This window comes from Nyctereutes procyonoides, unplaced genomic scaffold, assembly GCF_905146905.1.
Source record: "Nyctereutes procyonoides isolate TBG_1078 unplaced genomic scaffold, NYPRO_anot_genome, whole genome shotgun sequence".
Classification (NCBI taxonomy): Eukaryota; Metazoa; Chordata; class Mammalia; order Carnivora; family Canidae; genus Nyctereutes; species Nyctereutes procyonoides.
This window is the reverse complement of record NW_026575136.1, coordinates 22,221,881-22,243,074: the sequence shown is the minus strand read 5'-3', so window position 1 is coordinate 22,243,074 and position 21,194 is coordinate 22,221,881. Positions and strand designations below refer to the sequence as shown.

At 46.9% G+C, this 21,194-nt stretch overlaps 1 protein-coding gene and 1 long non-coding RNA gene across 8 annotated transcripts in view; one reads left to right on the top strand and one right to left on the bottom strand.

The window, feature by feature from the left end:
• Positions 1 to 10,097, bottom strand: part of LOC129495404 (E3 ubiquitin-protein ligase NEDD4-like) — a 336,680-nt gene extending 326,583 nt beyond the window's left edge. For 3 of the 5 annotated variants that reach the window (XM_055302864.1, XM_055302871.1, XM_055302868.1), the window contains exon 1: positions 9,867 to 10,097. In XM_055302864.1, coding sequence (XP_055158839.1) covers positions 9,867 to 9,914 — 48 coding nt within the window. In that variant the 5' untranslated portion in view covers positions 9,915 to 10,097. The remainder of the gene's footprint in view (positions 1 to 9,866) is intronic. The other 2 variants (XM_055302866.1, XM_055302870.1) reach the window with 1 other exon arrangement.
• Positions 10,098 to 10,537: 440 nt separating this feature from the next.
• Positions 10,538 to 15,094, top strand: LOC129495563 (uncharacterized). 3 transcript variants are annotated; one of them, XR_008661549.1, is made up of 5 exons: positions 10,538 to 10,991; positions 11,754 to 11,834; positions 11,996 to 12,105; positions 13,268 to 13,453; positions 14,964 to 15,094. It is a non-coding gene; the product is annotated as an uncharacterized LOC129495563 (long non-coding RNA). The 3 variants fall into 3 exon arrangements; XR_008661548.1 differs by having other exon boundaries at positions 11,754 to 12,105; XR_008661547.1 differs by lacking the exon at positions 10,538 to 10,991 and having other exon boundaries at positions 11,006 to 12,105.
• Positions 15,095 to 21,194: the final 6,100 nt, after the last annotated feature.

The following is a 21,194-nucleotide window of genomic DNA, read 5'->3' as shown; positions in this document are numbered from 1 at the left end:
TGCTGTAGGCTAATGTCTGGGGGGGCACCTAACCTATTTAGGTGTAAGTCACTAGACCAGTTTAAAAAAAAAAAAACTCTCAAACATAAGAGAAGGGACAATGTGTAACCCAGAGATCCTCGCAATACTTCAACAAATATTTGGGTTGTCTCCCTAGGGAAAGAGAGCGCATGATTTCACAGAGCCATGGGTATTTCTGAAGTGTATCGATCTGAAGGTAGATGAATTATCCAGGGGATCCTGGGTGGCGCAGCGGTTTGGCACCTGCCTTTGGCCCAGGGCGCGATCCTGGAGACCCGGGATCGAATCCCACATCGGGCTTCCGGTGCATGGAGCCTGCTTATGTCTCTGCCTCTCTCTCTTTCTCTCTCTGTGACTATCATAAATAAATAAAAATTAAAAAAAATTTTAAAAAAAATGAATTATCCAATGGGTGGACTGTAGGGTCATCATGGACTTCACCTCAGCTCAAGAGGTAGACCCTTAGAATGAAGGTCATTCCATCCCTTCCCTGGCACTGGCTAGTTGAGAGAGAAGCAGATGGGAGCCTCTGTGGCAAATGTGACACCGAGATTGCCTGGGATCGAAGTTTCTGGGAATGAAACTTGTATAATCCTAAGACCCAGGAAGCCACTCTGTTTCTTCTGCAAATTAGAAAAAAGAACATGGCTCTGATGGCCACTGGCAGCCAGCCTCAGACCAAGAAGGTCTCTGAAAAGGGCTAGACTTTAGACGGTGGAGTAGATGGAACTTGATTCCTTAATGAGATCACCGGGCTGACGCATGTTCCCATTGTCCAGGTGGGCGCTTAACAGACACCTCGTAACTGAACGAGAGATAACATTCGTCTCCATGACCACTATCAATAACCCGCCACAATACACAGGCTGCCCCAGTGCACAAATTAACATTGGCCACAACTCAAGCACCACAATTCTGTAGGCTGCACCTTTGGGGGCAAGCAGGAAGGAGTGTGGTAGGAGTGCAAGGAACTCACGCCACATGGCACACACGTCTCAACCCTAGGACACATCCTTAGGTCAGAAATATTAAGAGCAGCAGGAGTGGGAGGGGAGGGAAGACATGCAGAGACCAGTGTCAGATGACACATAACTTTCCCTTTTGTTCAAGAAGGGACCGCCACGAAACATGGACACGCCGATTACAGGTCTGCTCCAAGGGAAAACCAAGGACAGCTTCTAGACCCTCAGGTATTTGCAGCAATGACTACAGGTGTGCGCAAGTATCACGCTGACATCTAAAACCATTCAGGGATACACCAAGACTCTAAAGCAAAACCCAAAGACACAAAAAGAGAAAACAGATTTCAGTTGGGTTTTCACAGCACACGCACAAAGTCAGGACACACAATGCTACTGAAAGATTTAAATTACTCTTATGCACAGAAGGATGAAAATACAAAATTTTAAGTGCCCGCGGTGGAGGAAACGAAAGCTCTGTCCTACAAGCTGCAAGTTGAAAAGAAGTCTAATTTCCTGGTCACTGTGAAAAGTGTCCAATTCCTTCACCTGTCCCTCCACTTCCCACCTCGGTGGGGAGCTCCGAAAAAGCACAAGTGACCGAGACCTGATGCCTTTAAATAATGGACACACAGCGGGCCCCTGACGAACATCTGCGCACCTGCACACACACCATCAGCATCTGTTCTGAGCAAGTGCTCTCGCTTTTACCCAAAGCCTGATGTCCTACAAGCGTATGGGAGGTTTCTTTCCATCACACTTTGAAACTTAACTTTTACATTAAGAAAAACCTCCCTGTGGAAAAATAGAAGAAAAACATAAAAAGGCAGTGGAAATCACCTGTAATCCCTTTGCTCAATGATAACCACCGTGGACATCCTGGGATACACGCCCAGTCATTTGTCTCCATCCAGATATACTACTAACCACTGTACTGCAGCCACGATCTTGTAACCCACCTTTTCCAGGGATGGGAGTGGCATCTCCATGTATTAAATACTCTCCAATACCTCCCCCCACCCTGCCAGCCACCCCCCATGGCTGCAAGGGGCGCCTCTCTACCTCACTTCTCAAAGAAGGGAAGGAAAAGCTCTTAGTCCAAGGCCAAAGTGTTCTCTTTCGCTAATAACAGTCAGTGAAATGAAGACATCCTTCCAAAGGTGGGCAAGCATGGCACATACCAATTTCTCCAATATCAGCATAAACATATTCTAGAACTCAAAAATCACAGGGGTCAGCTCCTTCCAGACAGAGCTTAATTCAAGAGTCACATTCATTTACCCTCTGGAGTTATTAACAAATGGGGGGGGGTGGGGGGACACACAGCCGGTTCAAAGTTTAGAAAAGACCTGACTGCCACTGATGCTTGCATCCAATTTTCACACCCAAGCCACAAAGCACAAAAGGAAGTGGAGGAGGATAAAAGGAAGCAAAGAGATTCTCAGTTTTGCTTTTTCTTTAAACCTCACACACTCCTTCCCCTTTCCAACCCAAACTGCCAAAGATGGAGTTGGCACCAGGAGAAGCACCCGAAGATGAATCACTTATTAACTGGAGAGAGAAAAAAGATGGAGCCTTAGGAAAAAAGTAAGCTCGGGTTTTCAACATGCTCTGGTTCCAAAGGTAGCTGGGAGATTTGAGAGTAAGTATGTGGAGCTTTTAATTCCAGGAGATACACACTGAGAGCTTACGAAGCAAATTCTCTAAATAGCTTAGGCTTGTTTTTGTTGGGGGTGGGGGGGACAACACCAGACCAAAACAACTTCTAATATTTAGGGAAAAAAAAAAAACCACACATGCACACAAGACCTACACATGTACATAAAACTAACCCATTCAACAAACATCTTCACCTGAACAGGAAAAATTCCAAAGAGATCTTCATCTTCTATGTTACCTGTGACCCAAGCTTGTCTCCACTAGAATCCTCACACTGGTGACTTCTAACACCGTTGCCCAAATGGACATGGGACACGTGAAATCCCACAGATCACTGAACAGAGCCAAGTTTGCATATTAAGGCGTCAGTTCTGAACAGATGTGCCGCAGAGGCGACCTGGTGGGACTTCTTGCCAGGTAGGCAGGTGCTGGTGACCTTCCCCAACGGCCATTCTCTCCTGCCACGAGGACCACCGCGACGCTTCATGCACAACGGAAGCCCAGCTTCACCAAGTGCTCTAAAAGGCACGCTGCAACAGGTGATCCAGAGCTGCACCCAAGGAGAACGAGGACAGCAGGCTTTGAATGCAGCTGAAACTGAGAGTGCAAACTGTGCTAAGACCAAGACTCACAGGTGCACACAGCTTGGCCTTGGTCACTGCACCACAGCGTCCCCTCTGGGGTAGAAAGAGTACACGGCCTCTTCCCAAGGGACAGGAGGTGGACACGGGCCTGAGCCCCCCAGGCCATCCATCACAACATCACTCAGTGTGCCCCGGGAGCCTTGGTCCACCAGCACCCTGACACATCCCGGGTAATGGAACAGCACCCTGACCGGTGATGGCGAGTCCATCCTCTTCGTGGGCCCACTATCCCTACAAGCCCTTCCAAATTCCATCTTGGATTTCACATCACAGCCTCTCACACTAAAAACAAAGTCACTTTTGAATGGCCCCTTTCTCTTGGTGACTAGGAGGTATAAAACTATGAAATCTCTCAGTGGCCACCTGCCTGCCAAGAAGTCACCCAACACTGAATTTGATGACAGCGAGGGAATCAAATAGTCTCACCACGAAACCTGGCAAGTTCTGAATCAATACAGGACTTTGGAGTCAAGGACAAAAAGTCGACTAGAGGGGCAAATTTAAGCTAGTTACCCCAGATATGCTAACAGAATATAGCTTTCTCACCTAAAGGGCTTACAGTCATAGCCGGCATCCAGGCCACTCAGGTTCAGAACAAATCCTCACAACCATAACGAGGTCCTAGGTATTCACGAAGTAAGTGTCCCAGACCTTTCCACCACTGGTTTTCTCTCTGCCAGATAGAGCCTGAGCCACAGTCTGCCCTCAGGAATCAAGAAGTTCCCCAGCAATCAAATACTCAGGAGTGGTGATGATTGCTGTCATTGACCTTCTCAAAGTCAATGACAGCAATTCCAGAATGGTCCACACAGAACTAGCATTTTTTAGAAGTCCCGACACACCCAAGAACAAAGGACCTGATCGTGGTTCTCAAAGGAACGTTTCTGTGTGCACGTTTGTGGGGGTTCTTCCCCTAGATCCAAACGCCTATTGTTCTTGCAAGTTAAATGTGCCACGGATAAAAGGAGGTCTCTTGATTGAAATATCGCATTGACAAACATCACTTTCGGTGCTTTTGCTAATTTTTTTTTTTTTTTTTTTTTAGTTTGTAGGAAAATACTGGTTTCTAAATCTAGTTCCTTTATCTTCATCTCTAAATTCAGCTCTCATTGCTATATTCCCACAACAGGCAACTCCCAAACAAGAGTAGCATCATGAAACAGTACAAACATTGCCACCTATAGTCAGAAAGTGAGATAGATTTGTTGATACGGTGACCTGGAAGAGAAACAATACGAAAAACAGAAAGTAACATTTGGCCACCCTCCTAGTGGCCTTCACCAATCCTACTATCCTAATTCTTATTTTCATCATTATTCGTATATTATTTTGATACTCTTTCACATGGATCGTCAAAGGTATAGTTGGCTTTATTACCAATTAAACAGATCAGTGAGGCAAAACCACCTCAAACACCTAAAACATCGAAAACACTTAAGTTAAAATCTCATTTTCCCCATTTTCATCTAGGACCTGAAATTCAAGGGCACCAATAAAATCTGTTCAAACAGACCTATTAACTCAAAATAAGAATTTTAGGATGATCTCAATCGGTCCAAGAGAAACTGTTTTGTTTGTCTCACCAGTCACATATGGCCACGCTCCTATGTTGAGTAACTGCACAACACAGAAAGGCGAGTAAACCGGCAATAAGCCTCAAGTTTCTTCCCTCGCAGCGAGTGCAGAAGCAACACGAACCCAAAAGCACTGCTGCAGTGATGTGTGACGTCATTCTCTAACAGCACAGATGTCTTCCTGGAGGTTCCTCCTGAATGCATGTCAAGCACGTTGATGCTCCCAGTATCATGAAACAACTTTGCAAGAAGTTTCCTGGAGATGTAGGTCCTCCCTGCACTGAGATGCCCAACCAGTTCCCTTGTGTTCTGCTACAGTAAAGAAACCAAGATCGTCTGGGGATTCCCGTTTTGCCACGGTCCTCACCCCTTTGAACAAAATCATTTTTACTCTTTAAGGAAACTGCTTTTCAGTAATGAGAAAATTTAGCACTTAATAAAACTGAACATAAATTAAGACGTCAGTTTCTATAAATTCCATAGGACCCTTGAAGAAAACAAAAATTCAATAAGAGTAGAATTTAAGACAATACATTATATTCACCAATTTATAAAATTGCTTTTAAGTGTCACAACAAAACCTAGTCCCTTTTAGGGTTTTTCTTAAACGTTAGCAATCACGATGCAGACTGTAACTGGAGTAAAGCACATCAACCTAGGCATAAAGCACATCAGCCAGCTCTGCAAGGCTGGACTCAGGCATTTGGAGTTGGAACAACTGGGCAAGTCTTACCTGCCTCTACAAAACTGTTCAGCACCACCTATAGATCCAAACAATATCTAAACTAATTTCCAAACGTAATCTTGTGATTGTTTTGCACAGCTGCAAAGATGGCACGCAGGATTTCAAGGAATCTCTTGACATGGACCATTTTTTAAAAATTAACAGCTACTCTCAATTACTTACAGATGGCTATTCGGGTGGCCTATCTCATAGGCTCCCTGTTTCTTCTCCGCCAATGCCCAGTGAAGGGCACTTCCCTTATGCTACCCCTTTTCTCAGAAACAGAAAGGCAGCGATCTGACTGGCAACTGACTTCAAAGTGAAGGACTGGGGTACTGACACTGATGGCCGAGAGCTGGCCCTTAACGAGAGTCTGGAATTCAGCAACAGCCTGAAATAAGGATGCTCCATAAAATGAACGGTGTAAAAAAAAAATAATAAAATGAGCGGTGTATCATAGTGCAACAGCAACTTTTTTCTCTCTTAGAGGTACAGAAGATAATGGTGCATCTTAAGGTTGACAGCATCTTCAAGATAATATACCTAGGCCAAAGGTTAACCTTAAATGTTCGTTCTGGAGTTCAAAGAACCCTAAAACGATAAGCAGTAGTGGGGGTGGCAGGAACTGTAGCACAGCTACCACCTCCCCGGGACCACAACGTGGACACAATTGTTGCCAGGTGAGAATGGAGCCCCAGTGAGGTCAGATTTTTGCCATTTTCTGTAAAACTTCCCGAGCTTTAAAGCACAGCAAAGACCATACTAAGCCAGCCTCCTGGTCAACTCAGAACTGCAAGTCTTCAGTTTACAACTCCTGATGTTTATCTCCACTGCAAATTAACTTCAACAACCCAGCTATGAAGACATCTCATGATACCTGGAAGACAGGAAGAATGCTACAAACCAGGCCTGTGCAATCAACAGAATGGAGTTCAAATCCTGACTCCATACGCACTTACTGTGTGTCCTTCTACGGGTCACCTAACCTCTCTGAGCCTCCATTCCTCATCTGTAAATCCTGGCACACCTCTTAGGAGGTTCGTGAGGATTACCCGAGACAGCAAGTACATAAAGTTTGCTAACACAGTGCTAGATGCAGAGAAAGCATATGAAACATTAGCCAACTATTCTTGTTTGTATAGAATGCAGAGGAAGGCTGTCAAAGTGCTATCCCACATCAGCCCGGCCATCTGTCTCATGTAACCACCAAAAAACTGCCGCATCTAATAAGCTGTCATTCAGACTTTAGTATTCCACCCAGAAATCTTTTCAATAAACGATACCTTTCTAAGATGTTCCAACAAAAAGAATTCACAAGGTTAACAGTAACACTCCGGAGTAAACTGCCAAAATGTGCTACAGATTGCCAAAAAAAATAAAATAAATAAAAACAAAAAGCACAAAAAAAAAAAAAAAAACTGCCCAGGAACCAAGCCAGATGCAGCAACTAGTCCAACTGTTCTAATTCCAAACCAAATCTGATGCTGGGCCCAGAGTCACAAGTTTTGCTAATTTGCTAATCTCTCAAACACCAAAGCCCTTCATCTGATGGCAATTTCAAATTTGGTTTCCCTAAGGTGACCTGATTTAAATCAGTAAATAGGAGCTTGAGCTCACTGAGGAACCTCAACAAGACACACAAAAAATAAACAGTACATGCACTCACACAAGCAAAGCCCATATTTAATTCCTCTCTTTCTACAAGCTGGAGAGACCTGGGAGCAAGATCCTGTCTTGGCATCCCCCTGCAATGCTTCATCACCAGTAGTACTTAGAGCTAAAAAATCTTTCTGAGATGGGACAGAAAGCCAAGTGCGCTCCAAACACGCAATGCTTTCCATCAACTTCCAACGAAAATACAAACTCACTTTTAAGAAATGTGCTAGGTATACGGACACCTAGTTTGCTAAGAGATGTGTAAGATAGCTCTTATGTAGCAATCAAAGTATCTTCACGTGTGATGTTCGGCAGCACACCAAGTGTGTGAACTGAAGTGCACTCATACTTAACACGCCTTGGAAAAACAACCCTGCCATTGGTTTCATGAGCCAGTCTGCTTTAAGAGCCTGTTAAGATCTTTCATTTGTTTTCTTACACAGACTAATTCAGGGAGACAAAACAAGCTGTGCAAATTCAACAATTTGTTAATATTCTACGAAGGCATTCCCTGATTTTCCAAAGGCTAACCTGACGGTGTGATACCTCCCATAAAAAAGGAAACACCATAGAAATGTGAAGTCATCAAAACAGTCCTAATTTTTTTTTCCCCCACTGGTAGGAGAAGCTGAAAAAAGACAACAGATGCCACTTGTCTTTTGTAATCTAATGTGCGGGAGGAACTTAATAGTCCCAGCAACATAGCCATCGCTCAATCAAGAAAATGTCTTTAGCACCTTGGGCTGTTCCCGACACCAGCCCCAAACACCGGTCCAGCGACGTGCAGGAGTAAACCCAGTCATACACATACACACGTATATACACACACATACCAATTCTGTTTATACTCCACCCTTCACTTTCACACTAGACACCAGTTAAGGAGATCTGAGTTAACTAAAGAGGCAGGATGTGCCCTAGGTAGATGGTGACACTAGATATAAATGTAAACAAAGAACACACAACAGGGGCACGCAGAGAATCCATTCATCAAGTTGAATTTCTCCAAACACTCTTAATATATTTTTCTTTGGTGCGTTACTAAGAATCACGTAATTTAAAATTTACGAGAGACCAAAGCTAAAGTGCAGCTGTCTTCCCCCCACCATACCTCAAAAAGCCCTTTGTTTAGGAATGTCAGTATCTCAGCACCTTTCTGAAAGCTCACTGCCTGCCATCTAGGGCTGCTAATTAAATGGAGAAGTACCGAATGAAAGGGAAAGCTCTTCAAAAGGGTAGAGGAGCCGGGGAGGGGGAGAAAACCCTGGGTGAAAGCAACAACGATCCTTTTCACCACCCATCCCCAGGTAACTGCCCCCCCCCAAAAAAAAGGGGGGAAATTGCCTCACCCTGAGTACAGCAGGGCAAAATAATCGAAAACGTAAATCACACATTATTTGCATTGTGATCATTCTTTGATAAAATACATACCGAGGCAAGCTTTAGGTAACTCTGGCAAGAGAGAAAGAAAGAAAGAAAGAAAAAAAAAAAAAAGTCCTACCCCCAAACACTCTCCCGACCCCCAGGTAACTATTCCATTACACACTTGCAAAGTGCACACACACACGATTCCATTACAGTCACAAAGCAGACACACACACAAAGCACAGACACACGATTCCATCACACACTTGCAAAGCCCACACACACGCACCACGCACACACCCCCAGCCCCGGGCAGGAAAGCTGCAGAGAGAGAAGCCATCTCGGGGGCAGGTCCGGGTAATAGCCTCCCCAGCAAACCGAGAAAGAGGGGACCTCGGAAAAGAAAGGAGGGGGAAGAAAGAGAAAGCCCGAAACCCTCGAATCTCCAGGCATCAACTTTTCACGAAACGCACGACCAGGAGAGGAAATACCTCCCCGCTGAGTAATGCACCGAGGGCCTTAAAGCGCCCCCGGGAGCCCCGCGCCCGCGCCCCGCCGACGGGCCCCCCTACCTGTCCCCGCCCTCCGGGGCCGGCGCGGGCGCGGGCGCGGGGTCCCCTCCGGGCGGGCGGGCAGGCGGGCGGGCGGGCGGGGGCCGCGGGGACTCCTCGGAGGCCGCGAACAAAGCTCACCCCGCGCAGCCACGGCCTCGGGGGCGTGGCTTCCCGCATCTGCTTTATTAATAAGGGGGAGCGATTGAGCTTTTGTCTCTCCACCTACCCCGGGGTGCCGGGCTCGGAAGCCGGGGCGGGGGGCGGGGGGGGAGGGGGGAGGAAAAAAAGGAAGAAAAGAAAAGAAAAGAAAAAAAGAAATGGCAGGGCTGCGGGCTCCCTCCAAGTTTCCGGCGGCACCTGCCGCCACTGGCCGCGCCCCCCGCCCCGGGACCCCTGGGCGCGCCGGCCTCGGGCCCCTGCCCCTGCGCGCACGCACCCCCGGGGCACCCGCCGCTCGGCCCCCGGGAGTTCCCGGGGGGCACCCGGACCCCGGCCGACACCCGCCCGTGACACGCCGCGGGCTCCCGGGCCGCAGGGCCGAGCGGCGGGAAGTTGCCGGGAGCCGGGAGCCCGGGAGCGCGGCCGAGGGGCGCACGGCGTCTCCGTCTCCGTCTCCGTCTCCGTCCCCGCGGCCCAGGGCGGCGCGCAGCCCCCTCGCAGACCCGGCGCCCGGCGGGACCCGGGAGCCCCGGGCGGCCGCCGCCGCTCACCTCGTCCTCCGAAAGTCCGTAGATCGGCTCCCCGAGCCCGGTCGCCATGGAGCCGGCGCCCCCCGCGGGCTGCGGGGCGCTCCAAGGCGGCTGGGCCGGCGGCTCCTGCGCTCCTGCGCTCCTGCGCTGCTCGGCGCCCGGCCTGGCGCGTCCCGCGGGCGGGGTGCGGGGGGGACCCGGGCGCCGGCAGGTGAGGGAGCCCGAGCGCCCGCCCCGAGCGCCCGCCCCGGCCGCCGCGGGCGCCGCTTCCTCCCGGAAGGCCGCGGGGCGGTGCAGGCTGGCGGCCCCGGGAGCGCGCCCAGCCCGCCGGCCGCCCTCCCCGCCGCTCCCCGAGCCCGCTCTCCGCGCGCGCGAGCCCGGCTCCCCGCGGCCCCGCTCGCCCCGCTCTCCCCGCCCCGCCCCCGCCCCCGCCCGGCGCCCAGGGGGACCCTCCCCGCTCGCCGGGGCGGGCGCACGCGCCCCCCAAGCCAATCAGAGGCCGCGCGGCGGGGCTCGGGGCCCAGCCCCCCCCACCCGCGGGGCTCGGGGGCGGCGCTCGAGGGCTGGCGGGGGCGGGGGCGGGGGCGGGGGGTGCGCCCCGAGCCGGCCCTCCTGGCGCGCGCAGTGGGGCCGGGGCGGCCTGGGCGTGGGGGGCTGGGGGCGGGGGCGCCCGGGCCACCCCCTTCGCGCTCCCTGCGCCCCGAGCCCCGAGCGCGCCGCGATGGTCCCGGGGGGAGGCGGGCATATGCTTCCGGACCCCTCGGCCGGCCGCCCGCGGGGGAGAGGCTGCCCCGGTGTGGCCGCCGCTCGCCACTGCCCGGGTCAGGCTCGGGGGCGCAGGCCGAGGCCGAGGCCGAGGCCGAGGCCGCGCCGCCCCGGGGCGCACCCGCCCCCCTGAGCAAAGCCGGCTCCGCTCGCCCGCGCGCCCCCGCGGGAGACCGTGCAGCTCGGGGCGCCCCCGCCCCCGCCCCCCGCACGTGCAGACCCCGGGCGGGCTCCTCCCGCGTCCCGGCCGCTGTGCCTCCCGGAGCACATGCCCTCCTGGTCATCCCCAAGACCCATAGGGACGCCGCCGACGACTTTTAAACAAGCGAAAGAAATGCAGCCCTCCACTTTTTCCAGGAAGCCTTTCCTTAAATTTAGCTGGTAAAGGCAGTTGCGAATTTTTTTCCTTTTTTTTTTTTTATAAGCACAATATGCGATTTTTCCTTTGAAAAGAAGCCTCAGAATGTCTACTTCGGAATGAACAGGGCGCTTTTAGAATGTTTCGAGGAAGAAAGGAACTCACGTGATCCATGAGCGTCCTTATGCCTGTTTCCAGCTACTTTGCTAAAATATCTGCTCGTGGGCCCTGCTAGATCGTTTTCGAAAGAAAATGGGCATCCCCCACCTCACCTCCCCCCCCTCCCCCGCCTAGGCCTCCCGGTGACACTGCTGTGGCTTAAAACCCTGTGCCCTGCGTCTGTATGGTGGGTTTCTTTGCAAGACTTAACCCCGTGGAGCCAGCACTGTCCTGCGAAGCCTTCTTGTCTGCAAATCGTGTCCTATTAAATCAACTGAACTTAGATGCCAGAAAAGCCCAACGGAGGGGGAAAAAAAAGGAAATTACCTTTATGAAGGAACAGAAATGACCTGTCTGTTCTTTTCGGGCCAAAGTTTTTTCACTTTTTCAGACCTAGATTGTTTTTCTTTTAATAAACAAAAGGTTCTCTAACATGCACACCTGTGCACATACATACATTCCCCGCCCCCCAAATTTTAACATGGTGCCTGTGACTCCCATAGGCTTCGCTGCTTCTTTACCCTCACTACCCCAAAACTTTGCCAAGCGTTGTACCCTGGGAGGTGGAGGGGGCGTAATAGATTTTAGAGTTTTCAAATAGAGAATTGTAATTTCTAATGATATAGGACACCTTTCCTGCACCCTGGAGGTACACAGGTTCCAGGCTTTATCTCTGGGGGAAGACATAACTTCTGGAAACCATAGAGGTGTCTCGTACTTCCCTCATCCTCTCTTCATCATTCCTGCTCCCCCGCCCCTACCCCAACAGCCTACACTGCTGGCACTCCTGGGTCATATCCTTGGCTTTCCCTCAGGGATGGCAATTAGAAACTACGATGTGCGACTGACCATATGTCATTTATTGTAGGGGTGCTTATAAAACCGTGATCCATACGTGGATTATTCAATGGCCCCTGTTAAGAAGACTCGAGACATTTCAGACCTATGAGGAAAAGCTTGCTTTCTTCCAAGGAACTGGTAAGCTTTTACATACGATGAGAACTATTTCAAATGATTGTTTTTCTATTTACTTTGGCCACCAGGAAACTCAGGACCAATTTTAAGACTGTGAGCCATAAGAGAACCTATAAAAAATTGAAATCAGTACCCGTTGTAATTACGAATCGGCTTCCCCCCAAGGCAGTGGTTCTCTATGCTGAATGCACATTGTTACCATCTGGGGAGCTTTAAAATGATCCAGTGCCCAATACCAAGTGCTCAGCTGCCAGCATACGAGACTATGATAACATTGGGTCAGGGGAGGAGTGCAGGCATCAGTAGTTCCAGTGGTTTCCCAGGTGATGCTAATGTTTATGTTGAGAATGGCAGCCTCTGCCGGTGGTTCCCAAACTTTACTGCACATGGGAACACCTGGGGATCTTTAGAACTACTGTTCTCTGTCTCCCTCCCTCATACACGGATCTAGTTGATGTGGGGTGCCAACGTGGGCATCAGGATTTATAGAGGCGCTCCAGGAGATTCTAAGGCAGAGCAAAATGTAGGGATCTCTAGCCTACTCTCTACATATTTTCTATGATCCTGATTTTTTTTTAATTTAGAGAAAACTGCATATTATAAACATATTCAAATCCTTTGTGGAAGGAGGTAGGATATAAACATATGTACTTAATGTGACTATTATGGACTGCCCAGTTCTACATGCCCCCTAGCACCCTGAAGTCTCAGAATAGCAATCCACTTTTTTTTTGGGGGGGGGGGTAGGTAGTGTGGGGAGGACAACCCTTAAGAGAAACTGTTTGGCATTCTCGTATAAAGCCAAAGTGTTCTTGCATCCTCCAGTCAGGTTCCCGTCTACCCAACAATTAGCATAGAATTTGTTCCATTTTGTTCCCTTTGGAGTCTGCCTTTAAACATCTAAGATTTGATACCGTGGGTGTTTGGTGAATGCTCTCCATTAGGTCATCAGAAATGAAAAATTAGCAAGAACAATTTTAAAGTACAACAGGTGATCACAAATAGGGAACATTCTAATGCTAAGCCTCTTTACAAATTGAGTTGGTTTAGTTAACTATATGTACCTTAATTGAGCCTGGGAAGAACCCAAAGCTGAAAACATAGTGACACCTATTTGCATAAATTTCATATAAATACCACGACATTTTTCTCTTCCATTTTGCAGGGACTTGGGTTCTTTCAAAAGAAAGCTGGTGAAACAGGCCTTTTTGACGATGGCCACATACCTGTAAAGACTGGTGCCGTCTTGGAACTTGGCTGCGTTCGCTGACACATAGAGAAGTTGTACACGTTTAAGGTGTTTATGATTACACACGGAAATAAACCATGCTTCAAACTGCTGAGCATAGAGGTAGATAGCAACGAGGGGCATGTAAATAATGAAACCTTTTTGTATAAAAATAGCTAAACTTTTTAAGAACCACATCTTGAACATCGAGGTGCCCTTCATTCTAGTGCTCCAAAAGATATCTGAGACGTAGATATTAGATTCCTGTTTTTTTTTCCCGTGTGACTAAACTCTTTCCTCTTAACTATGTTAGCTATTTTCTTTGTTTCTTTTTTAAGATTTCATTTATTTGACACAGTGAGAGGGAAGATAATTTCATTTATTTGCACAAGCAAGGGAAGTAGCAGAGTGAGAGCGAGAAGCAGGTTCCCTACTGAGCAGGGAGCCCAACCCCAGGACTACAGGATCATGACCTGAGCCAAAGACAGACACTTAACCAACTGAGTCACCCAGCTATTTAGCTATTTTCCTTTTTAATAATATTTCTAAAATATCTAAATTTCCACATTTTTATTTTATCTCTTCCTTACTTTTAAATGAATCTTTTTATTGAAATGTGCTGTTGTTTTCTTACTGTATTTGTTTCCCCTCTCCCAGTTGGGATGTCAATTGATGCATTTCTACTGTTTATTTTTTTTAAAAGATTTTATTTATTTATTCATGAGAGACACACAGAGAGAGAGGCAGAGACACAGGCAGAGGGAGAAGCAGGCTCCATGCAGGGAGCCCAATGTGGGATTTGATCCTGGGTCTCCACGGTCAGACCCTGGGCTGAAGGCAGACGCTCAACCGCTGAGCCACCCAGATGTCCCTACTGTTTACTTTTAACATTTAATATGTGTGCCTAATTTAACAAATCGAAAGTTGGTATCTTAATCCCCCATCTGAACAATGAAGCTTAAAACACTATTCATTGACTCTTTCCATGCTATTACTATCCGGTTTCATTCTGTCATTTTTTTTAAAACCACCAAATTAGGTATTTTAATATTATACTTTTTTTTTCAGGTTTAGCAATGTGTTTTGTGGTTTCGTTTCTAGGGATTCCTTGTTGCTTCTTAGACATTCATCTGAGATCATTTTCCTTTCTCCTGAGGAACATACTTTTAAACTTTTTTAGTAAAGGTTCATTGGTGATAAACTTTATCTGAAATGTCCCCATCCATGGAAGATGGTGAAAATTATACATTAGAAGCAGACTCAAAGTGGTTATGGGATGTAGAAAGATGTAAATCTATGTTCTCCGTGTGACTAGCGTCACCCATTTTATCAACCCACCACTCTAAAGTCTTAAGATTGTGAATAATTTCTGTGGTGACCGGGGGACAGAAAAACCCTTAAGAAAAACTCAATAGAGAAAAAAAGAAAAAAGAAAAAATAGTCTTTTCCGAAGTAAAAAATGATGGTCTCATTCTCTGCACTTTGAAGATACTATTCCTCTGATTTCTGGCTTCCATTGCTAGTGATGAATAGGCAGCTCTTAGTTTAATTATTTTTCCTTTGCAGATCATTTGTCTTATTTAGCTGCTTTCCATTCTTGGTGTTCTGAACTTTGCATAATTTGTTTTTACAGAGACGCCTGGGTGGCTCAGCGGTTGAGCAGCTGCCTTCAGCCCTGGGCGTGATCCTGGAGTCCTGGGATCGAGTCCCGCGTTGGGCTCCCTTCATGGAGCCTGCTTCTCCCTCTGCCTGTGTCTCTGCCTCTGTGTGTGTCTCTCATGAATAAACAAACATAATTTTAAAAAAAATTTTTTATACATGGCTTTCTTATTTATCCTGCCTAATATATTTTGCACCTTATTATAAAGTTTTTTTTATTATTTCTGCAAAATGCTTAGCTTTTATCTCTTCAAATACTGCTGCTCTTTCTCCATGCTCTCTCTTTGTCCCCCTGGAATTCCAAATGATCACATGTAGACTTTCTCATTCTATTGTCAGGGTCTCTTACCCTCTTTAACTTATCCCACCTCCCTGTCTGTGCTGCTTTCTGAGGGATTTATTCAGATCTTTCTTCTGCTTTGTTAAATAACTACTTAGTTGAGTTTATTTTTTTTCCATATAGCCCATCAATTGAGGTTTTTATTCAATAATTGTTGTTCATATCTAAAAGTTCTAATTCTTTTTCTAATTAGCCTCATCATTTGATAGTTTGTGTCCCAAACTTTCATTAAACAAGTCATAATTTTTATGCTTTGCTAATATCTAAAAGCCAGTTCAAAACAGATAAGAGGCTTTGCAAGTTTTGCCAGTTCTTTTGTGCTCCCACCCTGCACCACTGAGAACATAACTCAGCTGAGGGTTGCTCCTAAGCCGCAGTCTCATCATGACACTCAAGAAACAGACCTAAAACTGACCTGCATAAAAAAAATAAAAAATAAAAATAAAACTGACCTGCATCCTAGGGCAGGGTCACTCAAGTTAGCTGCCAACATACAGTATGAATCAGAGATAAATATTGTAAATATTATAGCCACTGAGGTTTTGAGATTTTTGCTACACATCTTTATTGAAGCCTAAGCTAATATATGGAACCCTTGGGGATTAATTTATGTTATAACTGCCAGCCTAACAATGCACTTAAAAAGTCAAGATAGGAGGCGCCAGAATGGTATAGTGGGTTAAGTGTTTGACTCTTGATTTCAGCTCACGTCATGATCTCAGTGTTGTGAGATGGAGCCCCGAGTCTGGCTCTGTGCTGGGCATGGAGCCTACTTAGGATTCTGTCTCTCCCTCTGCCCCTCCCTGCTCTCTAAAAAAACTAAAAATAAGAACACAATAGTCAAGATAGTTTATAGGAGGGAGAACCTTCTGAACAGCTGGACAACCATCCTGCCAGGTGAGGAAGCTCCGCTGACCTTATTTACAAGTGAAGCACTTAAAAAAATTTAACATAGTTACGTGTTTCTGCCTAAAAGAGGGAAATCTGTTCTTTTAAATAATGCCTTTACAGTCTTATTCATGCCCACTGATTTGGTCAATTTTAAAATCAGAGACCCAAGTTCTTATTTCCTAGAAACTGGGAAGTGTATTGATTGCCTATGGCCCCTGTAACAAAGTACCACATAGGGGCAAGCCCGGCTGGCTCGGCAGTTGAACATCTGCCTTCGGCCCAGGGCGTGATCCTGGAGACCCAGGACTGAGTCCCACGTCGGGCTCCCTGCATGGAGCCTGCTTCTCCCTCTGCCTGTGTCCCTGCCTCTGTGTGTGCGTGTGTGTGTGTGTGTGTGTCATGAATAAATAAAAAAAAATCTTTAAAAAGTACCACATACACTTGGTGTTTTAAAACAACAGAAATCTGTTCTTTTATAGTTTTGAAGGCCACAAGGCTGAAATTAGTAGCACTGGGCCGAAACCAAGGTTCCCATGGCTCGAGGGGAGAATCTTCTCACTTCCTCTGCTCAGGGTTGCCCCACCCCACCCCATTTTCAAACCTCTTTGTTGAAATCATCCTGCCTCCTTCTACTCTTCTACCTATAGTCAAGCCTCCTTCTGCCTCCCTCTTAAAAGGACACTTAGGATTACATTTAAGGCTCACCCAAATAACCCAGGAAAATCCCTTCACCTTAAAAGCCTTAATTTAATCACACCTGCAAAGTCTCTTGCCAAATAAGGTAGCATTCACAGATTCTAGAGATTAAGACATAGATATTTTTGGATGCAGTTATTCAGCCAACCACAAAAAGTGTGGTGATAAATTTCAGTCTAAACTTTTCTGGGTGGCACAAATGCTCAATTATTTGATCTATTTTTTTTTTCTTGGTAGAAAGAGGAATAATTTTTTTCCTCCTTACATTAGCATTTTCATTTGCCAGAAGCAAAATAAATTATGTCCTTCAACTCAGTGGTAGAAGGTCTGAAACAGCTGCTTTAATGAACAATTTTAACAAGTTCATTGATTGTTTAAAATAAAAAAACCTGAGTGACCTGAAAACTACTTAATTTAAAAGGTGAAATGTTACGTTTCATTTTAGAACTCCTTTACCCCACTAATAAAATTTTAAAAGTATGCTTCTAAAATGACATTCTTTGCATTTAATATTTTATTAGAAACAGGAAAATTGAGGCAAACTCCTTGAACTCAACCCACAGTGCCAAAGATTTTCCTAACAATGTTGATACAGCCTTCTGCTGTGTGCTGGAGGAATGGTGAAGTGGACGAGGGACATTGGGATTATTTCCCAAAAGATCTAGTTCCCAAAAGACTGGAAAAGAGAAAGACAATTTCACATACTGGAAATATTCTTAAATTACCAGTGGTTTTACACTCGATGAGTTAGCACTGGAGATAAACCAAACCAACTCGCACAGCTATTAGCAGGGAGCAAACATCTTATGTTTTCTCTACATTTTTTCCCAAATTTCACCTCCCAGTGTAACCCCGTGGTGCTCACTGCCACCACTTTCCCGGCCTCTACTCCTATCTCTATCCAGTGTCCTAGGCTACTCTCCAGTATCACAGTTAGGTCACGATCTGCTCCAAAACACAGATAAGCCACTCTGGGTTTGCTTTGCCAGCATCTCTGGAACAGAACTCAGTGAATGTTCCATAGTCTTATCAAGTTGATGTTGGTGAGAAGCTGCCTTGCCTTTCTAAAGAGGGCAAGACTTGAGAGAACAGGATTAAAATTCTGGAGAGAGGAGGCGCCTGGGTGGCTCAGCGGTTGAGCTTCTACCTTTGGCTCAGGTCGCGATCCTGGGGTCCTGGGATTGAGTCCCACATCGGGCTCCCTGCAGGGAACCTGCTTCTCCCTCTGCCTCTCTGTCTCTCATGAATAAATGAATAAAATTTAAAAAATAAATAAAATGCTGGAGAGGAAAAAGCCAAAGGTTTGACTACACACTCCCTTGACCAGATTGTAGAGACACCAAATTTTCCCACATTACTAGTGAGCATGCAAAATAATCCCTGTGGAGAATAATTGGTCCATAGACGCACCTGGGTGGCTCAGTTGGTTAAGCATCTGCCTTCCTTTCGGGTCATGATCTCAGGGTCCTGGGATCAAACCCCACATCGTGCTCCCCGCTCACTGGGGAGTCCGCTTCTCCTCTGCCTCTTCCCCTACTTGTTCTCTCTCAAATAAATAAATCTTTTAAAAAATGGTTCATGTCTTAACAAAAATTACACTGATTCAGGAATCCAGTAATCCCACTTCTAAGACTAAAATAGGCACTGGAAAAATATGAAGTGTTGTTTATTTGAAATATTGAAAGACTGGAAATAACCCCCAGATGTCCATCAATAGAAAAGGGATTGAATCAGTGATTGATACATCCACACAATGAACTACTGTGTAATTCTAAGAATAAATGAGGGTGCTCTTCATACACTGACATAGAGTAATCTCAAGGACATGTTGTTTAACTAAAAAGGGGGAAAAAAAAGCAAAGTGCAGAACTGTGTTTATTCTGGGTTACCATTCATATGCAAATAGGAAAACACGCCTGAGTCCAGAAGAACAGATAATGTCATCAGGGCTCTGATGCTTGGCTCTGCTTGGCTTTACTGTGCAGTCTGGTTCTTTCCAAATGAGAAGATTGCTCGCAGCCCTGGCTCATCAATCAATGAAGGAAGGCCCAGCCTGCGTCACAGCCCCGCCCCTGTGCAAGGGGGAGAAGAGGACAGAGTGATGACAGCCCCATCAGGACCAGATGGCATGATGGCAGGGAAGGCCCCCAAATGAAATGGGGCCACTGAACACAGAAGGACAAGAGAAGCCCACTAGAGACTCAAACCTCTAAGAATAAGACAATGGGGAGGCACCTGGGTGCCTTGAGCATGGTTGAGCATCTGCCTTTGGCTCAGGGTGTGATCCCAGGGTCTTGGAATCCAGTCTTGCATGGGGCTCCCTGCAAGGAGTCTGCTTCTTTCTCTGCCTATGTCTCTGCCCCTCTCTCATGAATAAAATCTTAAAAAAAAAAAAAAAGACAATGGGAAGAGACCCTCTCAAAGTTTGTTCATATTTCAAAATTCTGTGGAATAGCTGAGCCTCCTTCCCTTGGAGGTATCAGATAGAAGCAGCTGTTTAAACGTTTCTTCAAACCTGATATGCAAGAACTCCTAACAATTTATTGAGTTATTTTGGGGTTGCCATCATAGTTTGCTTCTGGTTTCTCCACTTCACCTACCAGATTTTTCTGGGAATCTGAAGCCTATTGCCTGGAAACAAAGCAGGAATTGAGAAAGTGAATACTGAACTGTGAAAGTGGGATCAAAACACCAGCACCCGCGCCTGTACAAGGACAAAACAGCTTTGGGTGTTATGTTTCACACCCAGAGAGCTCTCCCTCTGCCTCCCCAGCGTGGATGCCTCTGGGATTCTCTGGGGCCAGCTGCTGTAATGGAAAGCTGTAAGGAAGGGGCAGATGTGGCTTATTGGAAGAAGGCTGATGACCTCAGAAGCACTTTGGGACAAGCTGAGAGCCTCCAGCAAGCCTTGTCACAGGCTGCCGCCCCCACCGTAGCATTTACAGAGACTGGCAAAGCATCCAAGTGACAGCCGAATTCCTGGGCATCCAAAGGTTGTGATGGCTGAGCAGCTCAGACCGGGGGCTCCGCACCTGTTCCAGTAGGAAGAGCATGCTTGCAAACTACTTTTATGGAATTGTACAAAAAACAGTTTCTCTTCCTTTCTTTCTCTGTCTCCTAAAACCAAACATCTTTGGACTGCAGGTAGAGACATCTTCTGCTTCCCATGGTTGAAACCGTGCCTGGGAAAAAGGCCTTGTTACCTTTTGATAACTAATTCCAGTAAGCCCTGCTAGCTAGTGGCCACTCGCTCTGCGGATCTGCTCGACGGTGCCTCAACGTCAATTACTAGAAAACCAACATCTCCTGTGCTTTTACAACATAAAGTACTCAATCACCTGAACTCAAGTTCTTTTTTTAAAATCAGAAATCTCCTGTGATTTTTAAAATCTGTGACCAGTTACCCTATGTTAAAACTGCAGCACAGGGACACCTGGGTGGCTCCGCGGTTGAGCATCTGCCTTCGGCTCAGGTTGTGATCCCGGAGTCTTAGGATCGAGTCCCGCATCGGGCTCCTCGCAGGGAGCCTGCTTCTCCCTCCACTCATGTCTCTGCCTCTCTCAGTGTCTCTCATGAATAAATAAAATCTAAAAATAGATGAAAAATAAATAAAACTGCAGCACATTAAAAATACATCCCATTACATTTTGTAGTTTACCATTAAAGTTTAATATTGTAAATCCCTTCTTTGAGGCCCGTGTCATTGTGTCTCTCTTCCTTCTTGTTGCCGAGGGGGGGGGGGGCCTCAGATCCCTCCATCCACGCATCTGTACTGAACAAAGACTTTCGTGCCTGCATCCCCTCAGTGTCCGGCTAGAGTCTTCCTGGGATTTAATGAATGGCTGTGGAGATGCCCCATCCCATCTCCTGGCTTCTCAGGTCCTTGACCTCCCCATTTCAAAGTCTTCTCTTCTCTACATCCTAGATTTTGTCAACATCCCAAACTACTCCACCTCAAACATCAGTGACTTACAGACCAACTCTCTCCTCTCAGCCTCCCCCCATCTCAATCTGGGGTCTCACAAGTCCTCCAACATCACCAAGATCGTTGTCCCGCCTACTGTTGGCTAGCTCTAAGACCTCGGGACTTCATGCCCCACCTTCCCGGTCTGGCTGAAATTCCAGTCCCTTGTGGGTGTTCCCCTCTGTCCAAGTTGTGCTGTAGCTGGGTCTGCTCCCTGTCTCCGGCTCTTTCTGCTTTCCCCCAGCCTAAACCTGGGTAGCTGAGAATCACTGAAGAATGTAAAGAAGCTCCAGAGTTTCCCCACCCTGTGGATC